Source organism: Galeopterus variegatus, unplaced genomic scaffold (genome assembly GCF_000696425.1).
Source record: "Galeopterus variegatus unplaced genomic scaffold, G_variegatus-3.0.2 Scaffold1166, whole genome shotgun sequence".
In the NCBI taxonomy this organism is placed as follows: Eukaryota; Metazoa; Chordata; class Mammalia; order Dermoptera; family Cynocephalidae; genus Galeopterus; species Galeopterus variegatus.
Genome location: NW_007727277.1, coordinates 241,592 through 256,932, shown reverse-complemented (window position 1 = coordinate 256,932; position 15,341 = coordinate 241,592). Strand labels below are relative to the sequence as shown.

General features: G+C 31.6%; 1 protein-coding gene across 4 annotated transcripts in view; it reads right to left on the bottom strand.

The window, feature by feature from the left end:
* Window positions 1-15,341, bottom strand: part of GABRA2 (gamma-aminobutyric acid (GABA) A receptor, alpha 2) — a 147,893-nt gene that overhangs the window by 16,257 nt on the left and 116,295 nt on the right. For all 4 annotated transcript variants that reach the window (XR_550668.1, XM_008575269.1, XM_008575268.1 and 1 more), the window contains one exon: window positions 3,052-3,254. Coding sequence is in view for 3 of the 4 variants with exons in the window: in XM_008575269.1 (XP_008573491.1) it covers window positions 3,052-3,254 (203 nt within the window). In the remaining variant the exon portion in view is untranslated. The remainder of the gene's footprint in view (window positions 1-3,051; window positions 3,255-15,341) is intronic.

The following is a 15,341-nucleotide window of genomic DNA, read 5'->3' as shown; positions in this document are numbered from 1 at the left end:
AAAAAAATAAGAGAAGAAAATTATAACTGACATAACAAGTTTGAGAAAGCGACAAGAAGAAAAGAGATCAAGAGCTGGAGTGAAAGAATTAGTCATGGGCAAGAGGGAAAACATTGGGCATGAAGGAAGGTTCCAGAAGACCTTGAGGGTTGCATAAATAAATACTGTTTATATGGAAGGGCATAAAATTTAGAGTTGTATCATTTGATAGAGCACTACATTTTTAGAATGATAAGGTTGTATTGCCTAATTTCACGACTGACACTAAAAGTAGTTTCAAGTCCTGTCCAAGATCACAGAGCAAGATAAGCTTTGTCTTTTAACATAGGGCTCAAAAGTAGCTTGAATATAAATAAGTGGACTTATTTATTTATTTATTTATTTGCAAAAAGTAACATCAAATATCATCAGAGCACAATCTACATGCAAACTGCAGATTTGTGCTATTCATGTATAAATATGATAAATACATATCTTTTCTCAAATATACTATATCGATATGTATTTCTGAGTAATAGTCTTATGAGACAACACTTGCTGTACTACAAATTTTTAAGAACTTTTCATATGCTCTTTGGATTGACTTAATTTAACTGCATCTACTCATGTTTACTAACATCAAAAGTAAAGGACTTCTGTCAGCCTGGTTAATCTGAAAGGACACAAAAATGGCCATGGACAAAAATTCTGCATTCCAAGCAAATCATTATTTTCCCATTAAAAATTAAATTTAAGGAAAACTAGAGCAGAGGTAAACTGTATTGAAATATCTTTCAGGCAGGTAGGCTACTTTTGAGCATTCTATCTAATTTCCTTTTAACTTTAAGGACCTGATTATTTCACCTCCCAAAATTCACTGGAATCATGAAATTGGATGGAGTACCCATTGATAAATTCACCACTGCAAAGTTTTAAAAACATTTCCATGAAAGAAAAGAAGTCCCCTCATTGGTACTGCATTGCCATATCAGAAACTCATTTATTCTTTTATTCAATGAATATTTCTGAAGTGCCTATTAAGTGCCAGGTACTGCACTAGGAACTCTAGCTACAAAAAAGTGAATGAGAACATGCAACATGCTTGATATCATGTTCTCTTTAACTAAATCACAAGAACTGAAATAAACAATGTTTGTTGTTTTCCTGAAAATTAGGTTGGGACATCAGTGGTTTTGTCAGAGATTTATCTTGGCTACCTGTGATGTGACATGTGGGTAGGCTCCAGTATTCATCTATAGTAGGTTACTGCTTTTAGAATGCATTATAAAGAATTTGTTTTTTGCATTTATAGGTACTTCTATTTTCCAAGTTCGACAGTTGAGAAAGCATATCATTGATATGACAAATCATAATGTCAATTTGATTGGCATCCCCTAGCATTAAAAATAATACATAAATAAATTTCTATATGGAAATTTATATCACAAAACATTACAATTTATCTTTTGTGATATATTTACACAGAAGTAACTGACATTTTATCTTTGAAAAATATTAGTATGAAAGTGTATGTATAACTGATAGAGCTAAAAAGAAGTAATTGCATAGATACAATGAAAAAGCAATACACTATATGGGAAATGAAAACATAAATCAACAGTCAAATACAATGGAAATGCTGAAATAGCCTAGAAGTTAAGCACAGACTACTGATCAGATTCCTTTTAAAATTTATTCATAGGCTCTGTTAGTAGGCAAAACAAGATATATCTATATATATATATAGACACTCATTAAAACTTCTAGTTTACAACATTAAGGAAAAAGAGCAAGACTTTTAAACCATTTTGTTGGTATGCTTAAACTGCAATATAATCATAGAAATAAAAATATATATTATATTCAAAAAATTGAAAAAATCAAATCAGCAAGTACGTTATTCCAAATTTAATGGAAGACACATTTAGGTAGATGTAGTGTTAAAAGAAATACTCCAACTAAAATTTTTTGCTAGTATTAAGAATACTGTATATATCATTATGGTATACCCAAAGCCTCCTCTTAAGGCAGATAAATAATCTACAAAATAAGAAAGGAAACAGCTGTTACATCAATGCATGAAACTCCCACTAGCTTCAGTACTTGAAATGTAAAAATGGATACCAATAATCTCAAAAGAAGTTAATCTAAGGTTGCTTATTTGAGATTTGTTTCTTTATAATGTAGATATTTATCACTATAAATTTCTCCCATAATACTGTTTTCACTGCATTTTATAGGTTTTAATATCTTGTATTTTTATTTTTATTTATCTCATATTTTTAAAATTACTTTCTTATTTTCTCTTTGCCCCAATGGTTGTACAAGAGTGTCTTGATTAGTTTTAATATAAGAGTAAATTTTCCTACTTTCTTAAAAACTAAATAAATAATTTTCTTCTTTTAGACAATATGAGCAATTTAAAATTCCCACTTCCAGCACCTACAAATTGATTTGATACAACAGAGGAGAGATAAAAATGCTAGTGGGGCTTTGGCAACCAAGAAACAGAAGTGGGAATAAGTGAGGCGTATATAACCCATTGATAGAGCCTGGAATTCTGTAACAGGTAAAATTCATGCCCACTTTCTTTTCCCAATCTCTATTGTAATGCAGTGTAGTGTTTAAGAGCATGAACTTCATGATCAGACAGATCCAGGTTCAAGTACACTTACTAACCAGTTGTGTTAGATTGGGCCAGTAAATGATTTTGCTAAGCTTCAGCTTTTTCATCAGTAAAAAATGAGAATTAAGAAGAGACCCTAGTTATAAGGATTCTGTAAAGATTACTGGAAAGAATGTATGTAAAAAACTTAGCACAGTGCCTGACAGATAGACCTCAACAGATGCTTAGGAGTGATTTAACGCAAGTGTTACTACTACAAACACTCCTAAAGGATTTCAGGCAAGAACACACTTTAAAAGAATTCAATAAGATTCTAATTTACATACATATACGTTACATAGATATGAATAAATGTTCTTAATGTCAATTTTTAGGAACATATCTGTCACAAGCTGAATCTGTTGGAGGGTTTTCTAAATTACAATGAGAAGGAAGTTCTCACTTACCTTGTCATTTACTACACTCTTCCCGTCCCAGGCCCATCCTCTTTTGGTGAAGTAATTAACAGTTGCAAATTCAATTAGGGCAGAGAACACAAATGCATAACACACAGCAATAAACCAGTCCATGGCAGTTGCATAAGCCACTTTGGGGAGAGAATTCCGAGCACTGATGCTCAGAGTTGTCATTGTCAGAACAGTTGTTACTCCTGCAAAAGAAAGATAGGAACCAAAAACATAATAGGTACTGGCAGGACAACATTGGAAGCAGTTTTTTTTTTCTTTTATTTCTCCAAAGCTACTTTCAGCTCTAGTTCTATGTACTTAAAAAAAAAAAAAAAGAAAAGAAAAGAAAGAAATTAGGATTAAAAAGAAATACTGGAAGAAAACAGTGCAAGGTTAATTGTCTTAAATGATTACTATATTTCTTGAAGAAAAGACACTGAAAATACTATCAGTTTTCATTTTTTGGCTTGTATGAATCACTTTTCCTCTTCTAAAATACAGTTGAGGTTAAAGAGTGGTGATATTGGAGAAGAACAGGTTCTTAAATTGACCCATTTCTTCTTAACATTACTTTTTAAAAAATCCTACAAAAACCTCACGTTAATTTCTTCATCATTTATTTCTATCATGCTAAGCAATGAATGAAAAACCCATACTACTGATTACAATGGAACTGTGACTAAGAAATTCTTCATTCAAGTATGGCTACAAAAGTATGAAATTAATTTTGGGTTGATTTGCATTGCGAGGACTTAATCTCTTTCATAGCAGAGCTTAGAATCAAAGCTTATAAAATATAAATCACTATTTTTAAAGAATATTTTATATCTTTACTGGTTTAAAACTCTAGTTTCTTTCATTATACAGCTTTCCTGCCAGTAAACTTACAATTGCTTAAAAAAAAAAAAAGTAACTCAGGTAAGTTGCACTATCAGCACTCAAAATGGCTACACTCACCTGTCTTATTAGAAATCCAACAGAAGTTTATGTACACAAGAAATACATTAAATTAAAAGAAAATAAAAATGTTAAAGAAATGTTCATTCATATTTTCAAGTTTTTGCATTTTATTTTATACTTTCCTTAGGATAAAGCAATTTTTTTCCTCACCTACAATAGACTTATTAATTCAAAATAGCAATAGTTCTATATAATCACGAGTGATTACATTTAAGAATATGATGATAATAGAAATAAAGGTAGAAAAATAAATTTAGTTCCCCTGCTGCTGAGTCATTACCAAAAAACACATTTATAGAAACACATTGCAGTGGATTGATTGAATTGTGTCACCAAGAGTATGTATATTATAAGCTTAATCCCCACTGTAACTATTCATAGTGGGAAATCTTTTTACAATAATTGAAAGGTAGGGCCTTGAAGAAGTGATTAAATTGTAGGACCATGCAATAGTGAACAGATTAATAATGTTGATCATGGGCATGGCTCTGAGGGCTTTAAAAGGAGAGCACACCCGAAATCTCTCTCTCTGCTCTGACATTTTCTGCCATGTGAGCCCCTTGCATTGTTGTAAAGCCACCACCAAATAAGACCCTCATCAGATGTGTTCTCTGGACTTTGGACTTCCCAGCCTCCAAAACCGTTAGCAATAAATTTTGTTTTCTTATAAATTACCGAGTTCCAAGTATTTTGTTATAAACAACAGAAACGGACTAATATACACATTGTGCTTGCATGCATTAAATGATGAAAGGTTTTATATTGTTAGGGTGTTTTCTCTTGAGACTGTTGTACAGAAGAATAAACACCATATAGGACAGATACACACATTTACATATATACAAACATATATATTTATGTGCAGTGTGTGTGTGTATATATATATATATATGCATACAATCATAATGTAGGGAATGAAATTGACAAATCAATATATGGAAATATATTTAACTCTACCAGCAGTCAAGGAAACACTTTTTAAAACAATATTATCATCAAAATGTTAGCAGAACTTTAAAATATTGGTACTCTCCTTGTGTTAAGGATGTGGGCAATGTAAATCCCCTTTAATAGTGATTACAAATTGGTATCATAGCTAAGAAACTGTTGACTAATCCAAGGTAAGCAAGATTTAGGCCTACATTTTCTTGAGTTTTATACTTTTACATTTATGTCTTTGGTCTGTTTCAAATAATTTTCTGTGTATGGTGTGAGGCAGATGTCCAAATTTATTCTTTTGCTTGTGAATAAATAGCCAGTTGTCCCAGCACCATTTGTTGAGAATCAATTGACCATAGATATGTGGGTTTATTTCTGGCCTCTCAGTTCTATGCCATTGATCGGTGTATCCATCCTTAAGTAGGTTTTCCACTGTTGTGGTGACTGTAGCTTTAGATTAAGGGTTTTTTAAGGGTTTTTTTTTTTTTTTTTCCAAGTCTTTCTCAAGCTGCCCGTTTCCTCCACATTTAAGAACCCTGGTGATTACAGTGGGCCCACCCAGATAGTCCAGGATAATCTCTCTCTATTTTGTTTTTTAATTTTATTTTATCAATATACAATGTGGTTGATTATTGTGGAGAATTACCAAAACCTCCCTCCTTCTCCCTCTCCCCCTCCCTCCCAACAACCTCATATCTGTTCGCTTGTTGTATCAACTTCAAGGAATTGTGATTGTTGTGTCTTCTCTCCCCACTCCAGTTTAATTGTGTATTTATTTATTTTTAGCTCCCACAAATAAGTGAGAACATGTGGTATTTCTCTTTCTGTGCCTGACTCGTTTCACTTAATATAATTTTTTCTACCATATGACCCAACTATCTCACTGCTGGGAATATACCCGGAGGAATGGAAATCATCAAGTCGAAGGTATACCTGTTCCCCAATGTTCATCACAGCACCCTTTACAATAGCTAAGAGTTGGAAGCAGCCCAAATGTCCATCATCAGATGAGTGGGTATGGAAAATGTGGTATATCTACACAATGGAATACTACTCTGTTATAAAAAAAGAATGAAATACTGCCATTTGCAACAATATAGATTAAATTTTGAAATTGGGAAGCTTTCTCATTTCTGAGTGCTTTCTTATTTTTGTACAAATGTCCTGTTCTTTTTCTAGATTGTTTTGGCTACATTTTCACATGTTATGATCAGTTGGCCCATTTATGCAAAAATTAAAAATAGTCATTGGAATTTTGATAGGTATTGCATTGAATCTGTTGATTGTTTTGAGTAGTACTGCCGTCTTAACTACATTAAGTTTTCCAATCTTTGAACATGGAATATCTTTCCATTAGATAGATAGACAGTCATGCATCACTTAATAAAGAGACAGGTCTTGGGGAGTGCATCACTGGGCAATTTAGTCATTGTGCAAACATCATGGAGTGTACACACCTAGATGGAATAGCCTACTACAAAGCTATGCTATATAGCATAGCCTATTGCTCCTAGGCTACAAACCTGTACAACATGTTACTGTACTGAATACTGTAGGCAATTATAACAATGTATTTGTGTATATAAAAAGTAAAGGTATAGTAAAAATATGGTATGAAAGATAAAAATGGTACATCTGTATAGGGTACTTACTTTGATTGAATAGAGCTTGCAGGACTGGAAGTTGGTCTGGGTGAGTCAGTGAGTGAGTAGTGAGTGAATGTGAAGGCCTGGGACATAACTGTACACTACTGTAGACTTTATGAATATTGTACACTTAGGCTACACTAAATTTATAAAAGATGTTTTTTGATAATAAATTAACCTTAGCTTTCTGTAACTTTTTTACTTTATAAATGTTTTAATTATTTTTATTTTTTTGACTCTTGTAATAACTCAGCTAAAAACACAAACACATTGTACAGCTGCATAAAAATATTTTCTTTCAAGTCCTTATTCTATAAGCTTTTTTGATCTGTATTTATTTTTTTTAACTTTTTGTTCAAAATTAAGACATAAATACACACATTAGTCAGACCTACACAGGATTAGAATTATCTATCACTGTCTTCTGCCTCTACATCTTGTCCCACTGGAAGGTCTTCAGGGACAATAACACACTAAAGTTGTCATCTCTTATAACAACAATGCTTTTTCTGGAATACTCCTGAGGGACATGCCCAAAACTGTGACAGTTAGCTTTTTATTTTAGTAAGTAGAAAGAGTACATTCTAGAAAATTTTTAAAAAAGTATAGGGTATAAGTATGTACATAAATATGTACCAGTAACATAGTTGTTTGTCATTATCAAGTATTATGTACTATACATAATTGAATGTGCTATTCTTTTATATGCCTAGCAGAACAGTAGGTTTTTTATACCAGCATAACCACAAATACATGAGTAATGTATTGGGCTATGATGTCACTTGGTACTAGAAATATTTTTATAAACTTATGGTACCACCATCATGTATGCAGTTTATTGTTGACTGAAATATCATCATGTGGTTTATAACTACATAGAATATGTATTTATATATGTGTGTATATATATAAAATAGATATTTAAATTTATTTATTCCATTTATTTATTTAAATATTCTTTAATTTCATTCATCTACATTCTGTAGTTTCTAATGTAAAATTGTTTCACCTACTTGGTTGAATTTATTTGTAGATATTTTATTTGTTTGGATGCTAATGAAAGTGAAATTTTTTCTTAACTTGTTCAGATTGTTTGCTGCTGCTGTATAGAAACAGAATTGATTTTTGTGTGTTGATTTTGTACCTTGTAACCTTGCTGAAATTGCATAATAGCTCTAATAGTTTTTATGTGGTTTATTGAGGGTTTTCTATGAATAAGATCATACTATCTGCAAATAGAGTTTTACTTCTTCCTTTCCAATTTGTATGCCTTCTATTTGTTTTTCTTGCTTAACTGCCCTTGCTAGAACCTGTAGTATAATGTTGAATAGAATTGGTGAGAGCAGACATCTGTTAATGAGAAAGTTTTTCATCCTTCACCTGTAACCATGATGGTGTTAGCTGTGGGCTTTTCTTAGATGCCCTTTATCACGTTGAGGAAATTCTCTCCTATTGCTAGTTTGAATGTTTTTATCACAAAAGAGTGTTGAATTTTCTCAAATATTTTTCTGTGTCTATTGATATGATTGTGTCTTTGTTTCATTTTCCATAAATATGTTGTATTGTGCTGATTAATCCTTCTATGTTGAACTAATCGTGCATTCTTTGGATAAATTTCATTTGATCGTGACATGTAATCCTTTTTAAATGTGGCTGGTTTTGTTTTGCTAGTATTTTGTTGAGGGCATTTACATATATATTCATAAGAAATATTGATCTGTAGGTGTTTTATTCCCTTGTGATTTCTTTGTCTGGTTTTGTTGCCTTGGAACTATTTTTGCCTCCCCACCCCCAAAAGAATGAATTAAGAATTGATCCCTCCTCATCTATTTTTTGGAAGAGTTTGAGAAAGATTGGTGTTAATTCTTTAAATGTTCGATAAAATTCACCAGTGAAGCCATTTGGCCTTGGGCTTTGCTTGATTGAAAGTTTTTTGATTACTAAATTCATACCTTTACTTGTTATAGTTTTATTCAGAATCTTGAGTCAGTTTTGGTGATTTGTGTTTTCCAGGAATTGAATCATTCAATCTAGGTTATCTAAATTGTTGGCATACAATTGTTCATAGAATTCTTTTATAACATATATTTTTAAAATATCTCCATGGTAAATAGAAATGTTCCTTCTTTTTTTTCCTGATTTTAAAAATTTGAGTCTTGGGCTGACCCCGTGGCGCACTCGGGAGAGTGCGGCACTGGGAGTGCAGTGGCGCTTCTGCCGCCGGTTTGGATCCTATATAGGGATGGCCAGTGCGCACACTGGCTGAGCACGGTGCGGAGGACGTCAAGCCGAGGGTTGCGATCCCCTTACTGGTCACAAAAAGAAGATGAAAAAAAAAAAATTGAGTCTTCTCTCATTTTTTTTTTTCTTGGTTATTCTAGATAAAGATAAAGCAATTTTGTTGAATTTTTTGAAAACCAGTTTATGACTGTGTTTTGATTTTCCCTATTGTCATCCCTATTCTCTATTCAGTTTGTCTCTACTATAATAGTTATGAGGGTACTTCAAAAAGTTCCTAAAAAAATAGAATTAAAAGATAATACAAATATTTCCATGAACTTTTTGGAAACACCTTATATTATTTCCTGTCTTCTTGCTCTGGATTTATTTTGCTCTTATTTTCTACATTTTAAGGAGAAAGGTTAGGTTATTGATTGAAGACCTTTTTTAAATATAGATATTTAGAGATATCAATTTCTCTCTAAAAACTGCTTTTGTCATATTCTGTAAGTTATGGCATACTTTGTTTTCATTTCCATTTATCTTATTTTCTAATTTCCCTTGTGACATATTCTTTGATCAAATGGCTATTGAGAAGGCTCATATTTAATGTACACATATTTGTAAATTTCTAAATTTTCTTCTATTATTCATTTCTAATTTCATTTCATTGTGATCTGAGAACATAATTTGTAACATTTTGATCTTTAAATGTATCGAGACTTGTTTTATGGCCTAATGAATTGTCTTCATGGAGAATGTTCCACATGCATTTGAGAAGAATGTGCATTCTGCTTTTGTTAGACAGAGTATGTTAGGTCTAATTGGCTGATATTTTGTTTAAGTCTCCTACTTTCTTGCCAATCTTCTGTGATGTTCTAATCATTAATGAAAGTGGGCCATTGAACTGTCCAACTAATATTGTTGAATTGTTCATTTCTCCCTTCAATTTTTTTCAGTCTATTATTTAAATATTTTGGGACTCTTTTGTTAGATGCATATACGTTTAAAATTGTTATGTAGTACTGATGAATTGAACCTTTTATCATTATATAATGTCCTTCTCTGTCTTATGTAACATTTATTGTCTTAACATTTATTCCATCTGTTATAAGTGTAGTCAATCTAGCTCTTTTTGGTTGTTTGCATAAAATATCTTTTTCTATACTTTTACTTTACTTATCTGTATTTTTTAGTCTAAAGTAAGTTTCTTATAGACAGTATATTGTTGAACCATGTTATTTTTTTGTTTTCAATCCATTCTGTCAATCTCTGCATTTTAATTGGTAAGATTAATCCATTCACATATAATGTAATTACTGATAAGTGAAACTTCTGCCATTTTGCTATTTTCTTTTTGTATGTATTTTATCTTTTTGTCCCTCAGTTCCACCATTCCTTCCCTTTTTGTGTTAAGTAGATATTTTATAATGTATGACTTTAATTCCCTTGGTTTTTTTTACTATATGTTTTTGAGTTATTTTCTTAATGTTTACCTTGGGGACCAAATTTCATAACAATCTAGTCTGAATTAAGACCACCTAAATATCAATAGTATCCAAAATTTTGACCCTATATAGTTTCATCTCTCCCTCTTTATGCTGTTATATCACAAATTATATCTTTATATATTATGTGCCATCAGTATACACATAATTATTGCTTTGTGAAGTTGCCTTTCAAATCAGTTAAAAATAAAAGGAATAAAACCAAAAAAAGTTCACTTAAACTGCCTTTTATATTCACTTATGTAGTTACCTTTACTGTTGCTCTTTAATTCTTACTGTGGATTTGAGTTATTATCCAGTGTCCTTTCATTTCAGCTTGAGGGTGTTCTTTACCATTTCTTGTAGGGTAGTTCTGCTAATGACAAAACTCACTCAGTTTTTATTTATCTCAGAATATTTAATTTCTACTTAAATTTTGAAGGATAGCTTTGGTGGATATATAATTCTTGGTTGACAGTCTTTCACTTTTGCTTTAAACATGACACCCTGCTGCCTTCTTGTCTCCATAGTTTTTGATAATTTATTAGGTGCTAATCATATTGAGGATCACTTTTATATAAAGTGTCACTTTTGCTTGAAGATTTGGCTGATTTCGAGATTCTCTATTTGTCTTTGTCTTTCCATAGTTTTATTATGATGTGTCTAGTTGTGATTTCTTTGAATTTATTTTATTTCTAATTCATTGAGTTTCTTGGATGTGTTGATTGTTTTTTTTATTGTATTTGAAAGATTTTGGCTATCAGCTCTTCATTTTTTTTTAACCTTTCTCTCTCTCCTCTCTTCTTTCTGTGACTACAATTATGCATGTCTTGATATGCTTTGTGATGAGGAACAGGACTCTCAGATTTTTCTTAATTTCCTTTATACTTTTTTGTTGTTGTTGTTCCTTATCCTCAATAATCTTAATTGACTTATCTCTGAGTTCACTAATTCTTTCTACTGAGTGTTTGAATCTACTGGTGGGCCACCCTACTGATCTTCCATTTCAGTTATGGTACTTTGAACTACCATATTTCTTTCAATAAAGAAATAGGAAAAAAAATACAATTTCCATTTCTTTATTGAAGAACATAGTTTCTTTACTGAAGAAGTTATAATTTTTTTTCAATAAAGAAATAGAAATCATAAAAAATAAAAAAGAAATTCTGTAGTCTCTGTTGAAACATTATTCTACTTTCTTTTAGTTTTGTAGACATGGTTCCCTTTAGTCTTTTAACATATCTAATACAGTTTATTTAAATTCTTGTCTAGTTAGTACAATGTCTCAGCTTCCTCTAGTATAGTTCCTAATTAACCATTTTTCTCTCCTGTAAATGGGTTATACTTTCTTTTCTCTTTGCATGTGTCATGTTTTTTTGTTAAAAACCGGACATTTTGAATATCGTAATTCAGCAACTCTGGAAATCAGATTCTGGCCCCTCTACAGGGTTTGTGGTCATTGCTGATGTACATGTTGTTGCTTGTTTGTTAAGTAACTTTTCTTAACTAATTCTATAAAGTCTGCATTCATTTTAATTTGAGGCCATTAAAGTTTTTGTTAGCTTAGTGTCCCTCTAGTCATTGAACAGTTTTCCTTAAACACCTAGAGCCAAAAGAATCTCCCATTCTTTGTCAAATGGCTGTGTGTTCAGGCTGGCGTATGTCTGAAACATTCAGCCAGACAGTTTACAACTCTGTCTTGACATTCACTTCCTGCTTGTGTAGATAACATTCACTTCCTGTGATATTCACTTCCTGCTTGGCCTTTATGAAGGGGTAGTTCTTCAGAATTTTACATGCCACCATTTTTGTTGATGTCACCTCTCTTAACATTTTAAATGGGTGTACCCCGAGACTCGGCAATTCTACTTTTAGATGAAGCAGGGCAATATGGAATACTGGTTAATAATGTAGCTAGGTGCTCAGGTGGCCTCCTAGTCAGACTGCCTATGTTTGAATCCTGATGCCACTACTTGCTGCCTTTGTAATTCTGAGCAAGTTACTTTAACATTCTCATCACCTTCCTCATCTGCAAAATAAAATTATAAGCCATACCTAATTCAGAGGGATATTACGAAGCTTAAGTATACATATAGTACAAAGTCTGGCATATTGTAAGTATGTAAATTTTAGCTATTTCGATTCTTCTTATTTTTGTTATTACTACTACTATTCTGAGAAATCTATCTTATTGAAATGATAGCAAGAAAATACAGAGACCTGAAGCCATAAAACTATTAGAAGAAAACATAGAGGGAAAACTACATGACATGGTCTGGACAATGATTTTTTTTTTTATATTTGATACCAAAAACATAGGCATAAAATCAAAGATAGACAAATGGGATTACATCAAAATAAAAATATTCTGCACATTAAAGAAAACAATTAACAGAGTAAAGAAACAATCTATGGATTGGGAGAAAATATGTGCAGGGCATACATCTGATAAGGGATCAATATCCAAAATACATAAAAAACACAAACAACTCTAAAAGAAAACAAATAATCTGATTGAAAATATAGGCATCAAACCTGAATAGACATTTCTTAAAATGGGTAACAGGTACATGCAAGAAATGTTCAACAACACCTATCATTAGGAAGAAGCAAATTAAAACCACAATGAGATATCACTTCATACCTGTTAGTCTGGTTTTATCAAAAAGACAAAAGGTAATAAGTGTTGGCAAGGATGTGGGGAAAAGGGAACCCTGGTATACTCTGGGTGAGAATGGAAATTAGTACAACCATTATGGAAAACAGCATGAAGGGTCCTAATAAAAGCAAAAATAGAATTACCATAGAATCCAGCAATCCCACTTCTGGGTATTTACCCAAAATGTTTGAAATCTGTATGTCAAAGAGTTGTCTGCACTCCCATGTTCATTTCAACAGCATTCACAATAGCCAAGTTATAAAGTCAATCTAAGCGTCCATCAGGGATGAATGAACAAAGCAAGTGTAGTATATAGATACAATGAAATATTATTCATCCTCAACAAAGAAAAAAAATTCTGTCATTTGCAGCAACATGGATGGAATTGGACAACATTATGCTGAGTGAAATAAGCCAAGCACAGAAAGACAAGTACAATATGTTCTACTTATACAAGTATGTGAAATCTAAAGCAATTGAACTCATAGAAACAGAGAATAGGTAGTGGTTACTAGAGAATATGGGATGGAGGAAAGTGGAGGGTATGGAGACATGATAGTCAAAGGGTACAAAGCTTTAGTTATGCAGGAGGAATAAGTTTGATTTATTTTTGAGATCTATTGCACAGCATGGTAAATACAGCTAATAATTGAGTTCTGTACATTTTAATGTCTCTGAGAGTAAATCTCTAATGTTCTCATTAGATAAAAAGTTCAATATTTGAAGTGATATATATGATAATTAGCTTAATTTATTTTTTATTTTTGTTTTTTATTTAATCTTTCCACATTTTATTAGAAAGTTTTAACACTACTTTGTGCCCCATAAATATATACAACTATTAATTGATCGATATATAATTTAAAAAGAAAATATAGAGATAAATGATATACAAGACTCTTACATGAACACTGCTTTTAAATGCAAAACAGTGGCAAGTTAGCATATTCACTGATAGGGAAATAGTTTCAAAGTTGAATACCTACACTATGAATACTATGACAATATTACTAAGAATAAAGTAGAACTTTACATTGCCTATAAATATGTCTCCAATATATTCTGTGGAAAAAAAGTCTCATAATTCTATTTTATTGGAAATACATGCACTTGGATTTGTATTCAATATAGATATACACCTGTATAAACCTAGTGGAAAAAAAATAAGAAAGGACAGTCAACTATAGTTACCAATTTGAGGGAGAATGTAACATCTGTATTAAATGGATAAAATAGAACATGGATTTATTGTTGATTTTTTTTACTGTTTTACATTTTGGGGGATTTTATAATGAAATACCAGAAAAAAAAAATTAAAGAACAGAATCTTTAAGGATACAGTCTAAGATGATAACATTAGTTTAGCTGTGAGAATTAATACTAAAGGAATTTTATTATTTATTTTTTTCTTTCTGTTTATTTCTTTTCATGCAATGAACTGCTTTGCTTTTGTGAAAAGGAAAAAAATTAAAATTTATTTTAAAAAAGGCATCTCTCAGTTCCAATTCAACTGAATTCTCAGAATGAATGCCGATTAATTTGTTTTAAAAATTAAAGATATTACAACAAAATACAAGTTGAAATGATGGAAAACCATAAGTTGAATTCTGTTTGTAAGTCTATACTGGCAGTTTCAAATTAGATTTGGGTCTATTAATTCAAGCCAATAAAATGTTATAGCAATTTAATATGAATCGATTATAAGGCTATTTTTCCCCATATTCAAATCTTTCTCATATATAAATTTCATTTTTTTATTTGATTTTGGAAATTTGACAGCAATACTGTTAACTTTGTCTGTAGGTCCTTTTCTCCTTCCCTCCCTCTCTCTTCCCTTTTGTGTGTTGAGGGAAGAATAAGATTCTCACATGCCAGCTTTTCTGCCTACTGGTTCAGCCTAGCCTGCTCTCATTACACTGTAAATAGAAAGAACTGGGCATTCAATAAAGACCTGGAAAGCTCACAAACCTTCCATGTACCTGTCTTCCAACAATGTGCATTTTTCTACACTTACCTAGGGCTTTCTATAAATGAGAGTTTCCTTAACATTCCTTCTTCGAAAGACTTTCTTCCCTTAATCACCTCTGTGTGACCTCTACGACTCACTTCTTCACTGGGAGGCTTGTTTCTTTCTCAGTAAAATAAAAGCCAAGTATCTTAAAGTGTTTTTAACACTAAAATTCTATGCATATATGTAAAATATATGTGATCATTCCCATGAACAGACAATATCTAATGTATAGCTCTTTTATACTCTGGTTTTATTTTATGTAATATTTCTTATTTCAAGGTGTAGGTGCCAAAAACCTTACATAACTAATTGATATGTCAACTCATAGTGGTTGAGGAAGTGGTATCTAAGCAAAAAAATAAAAAAAT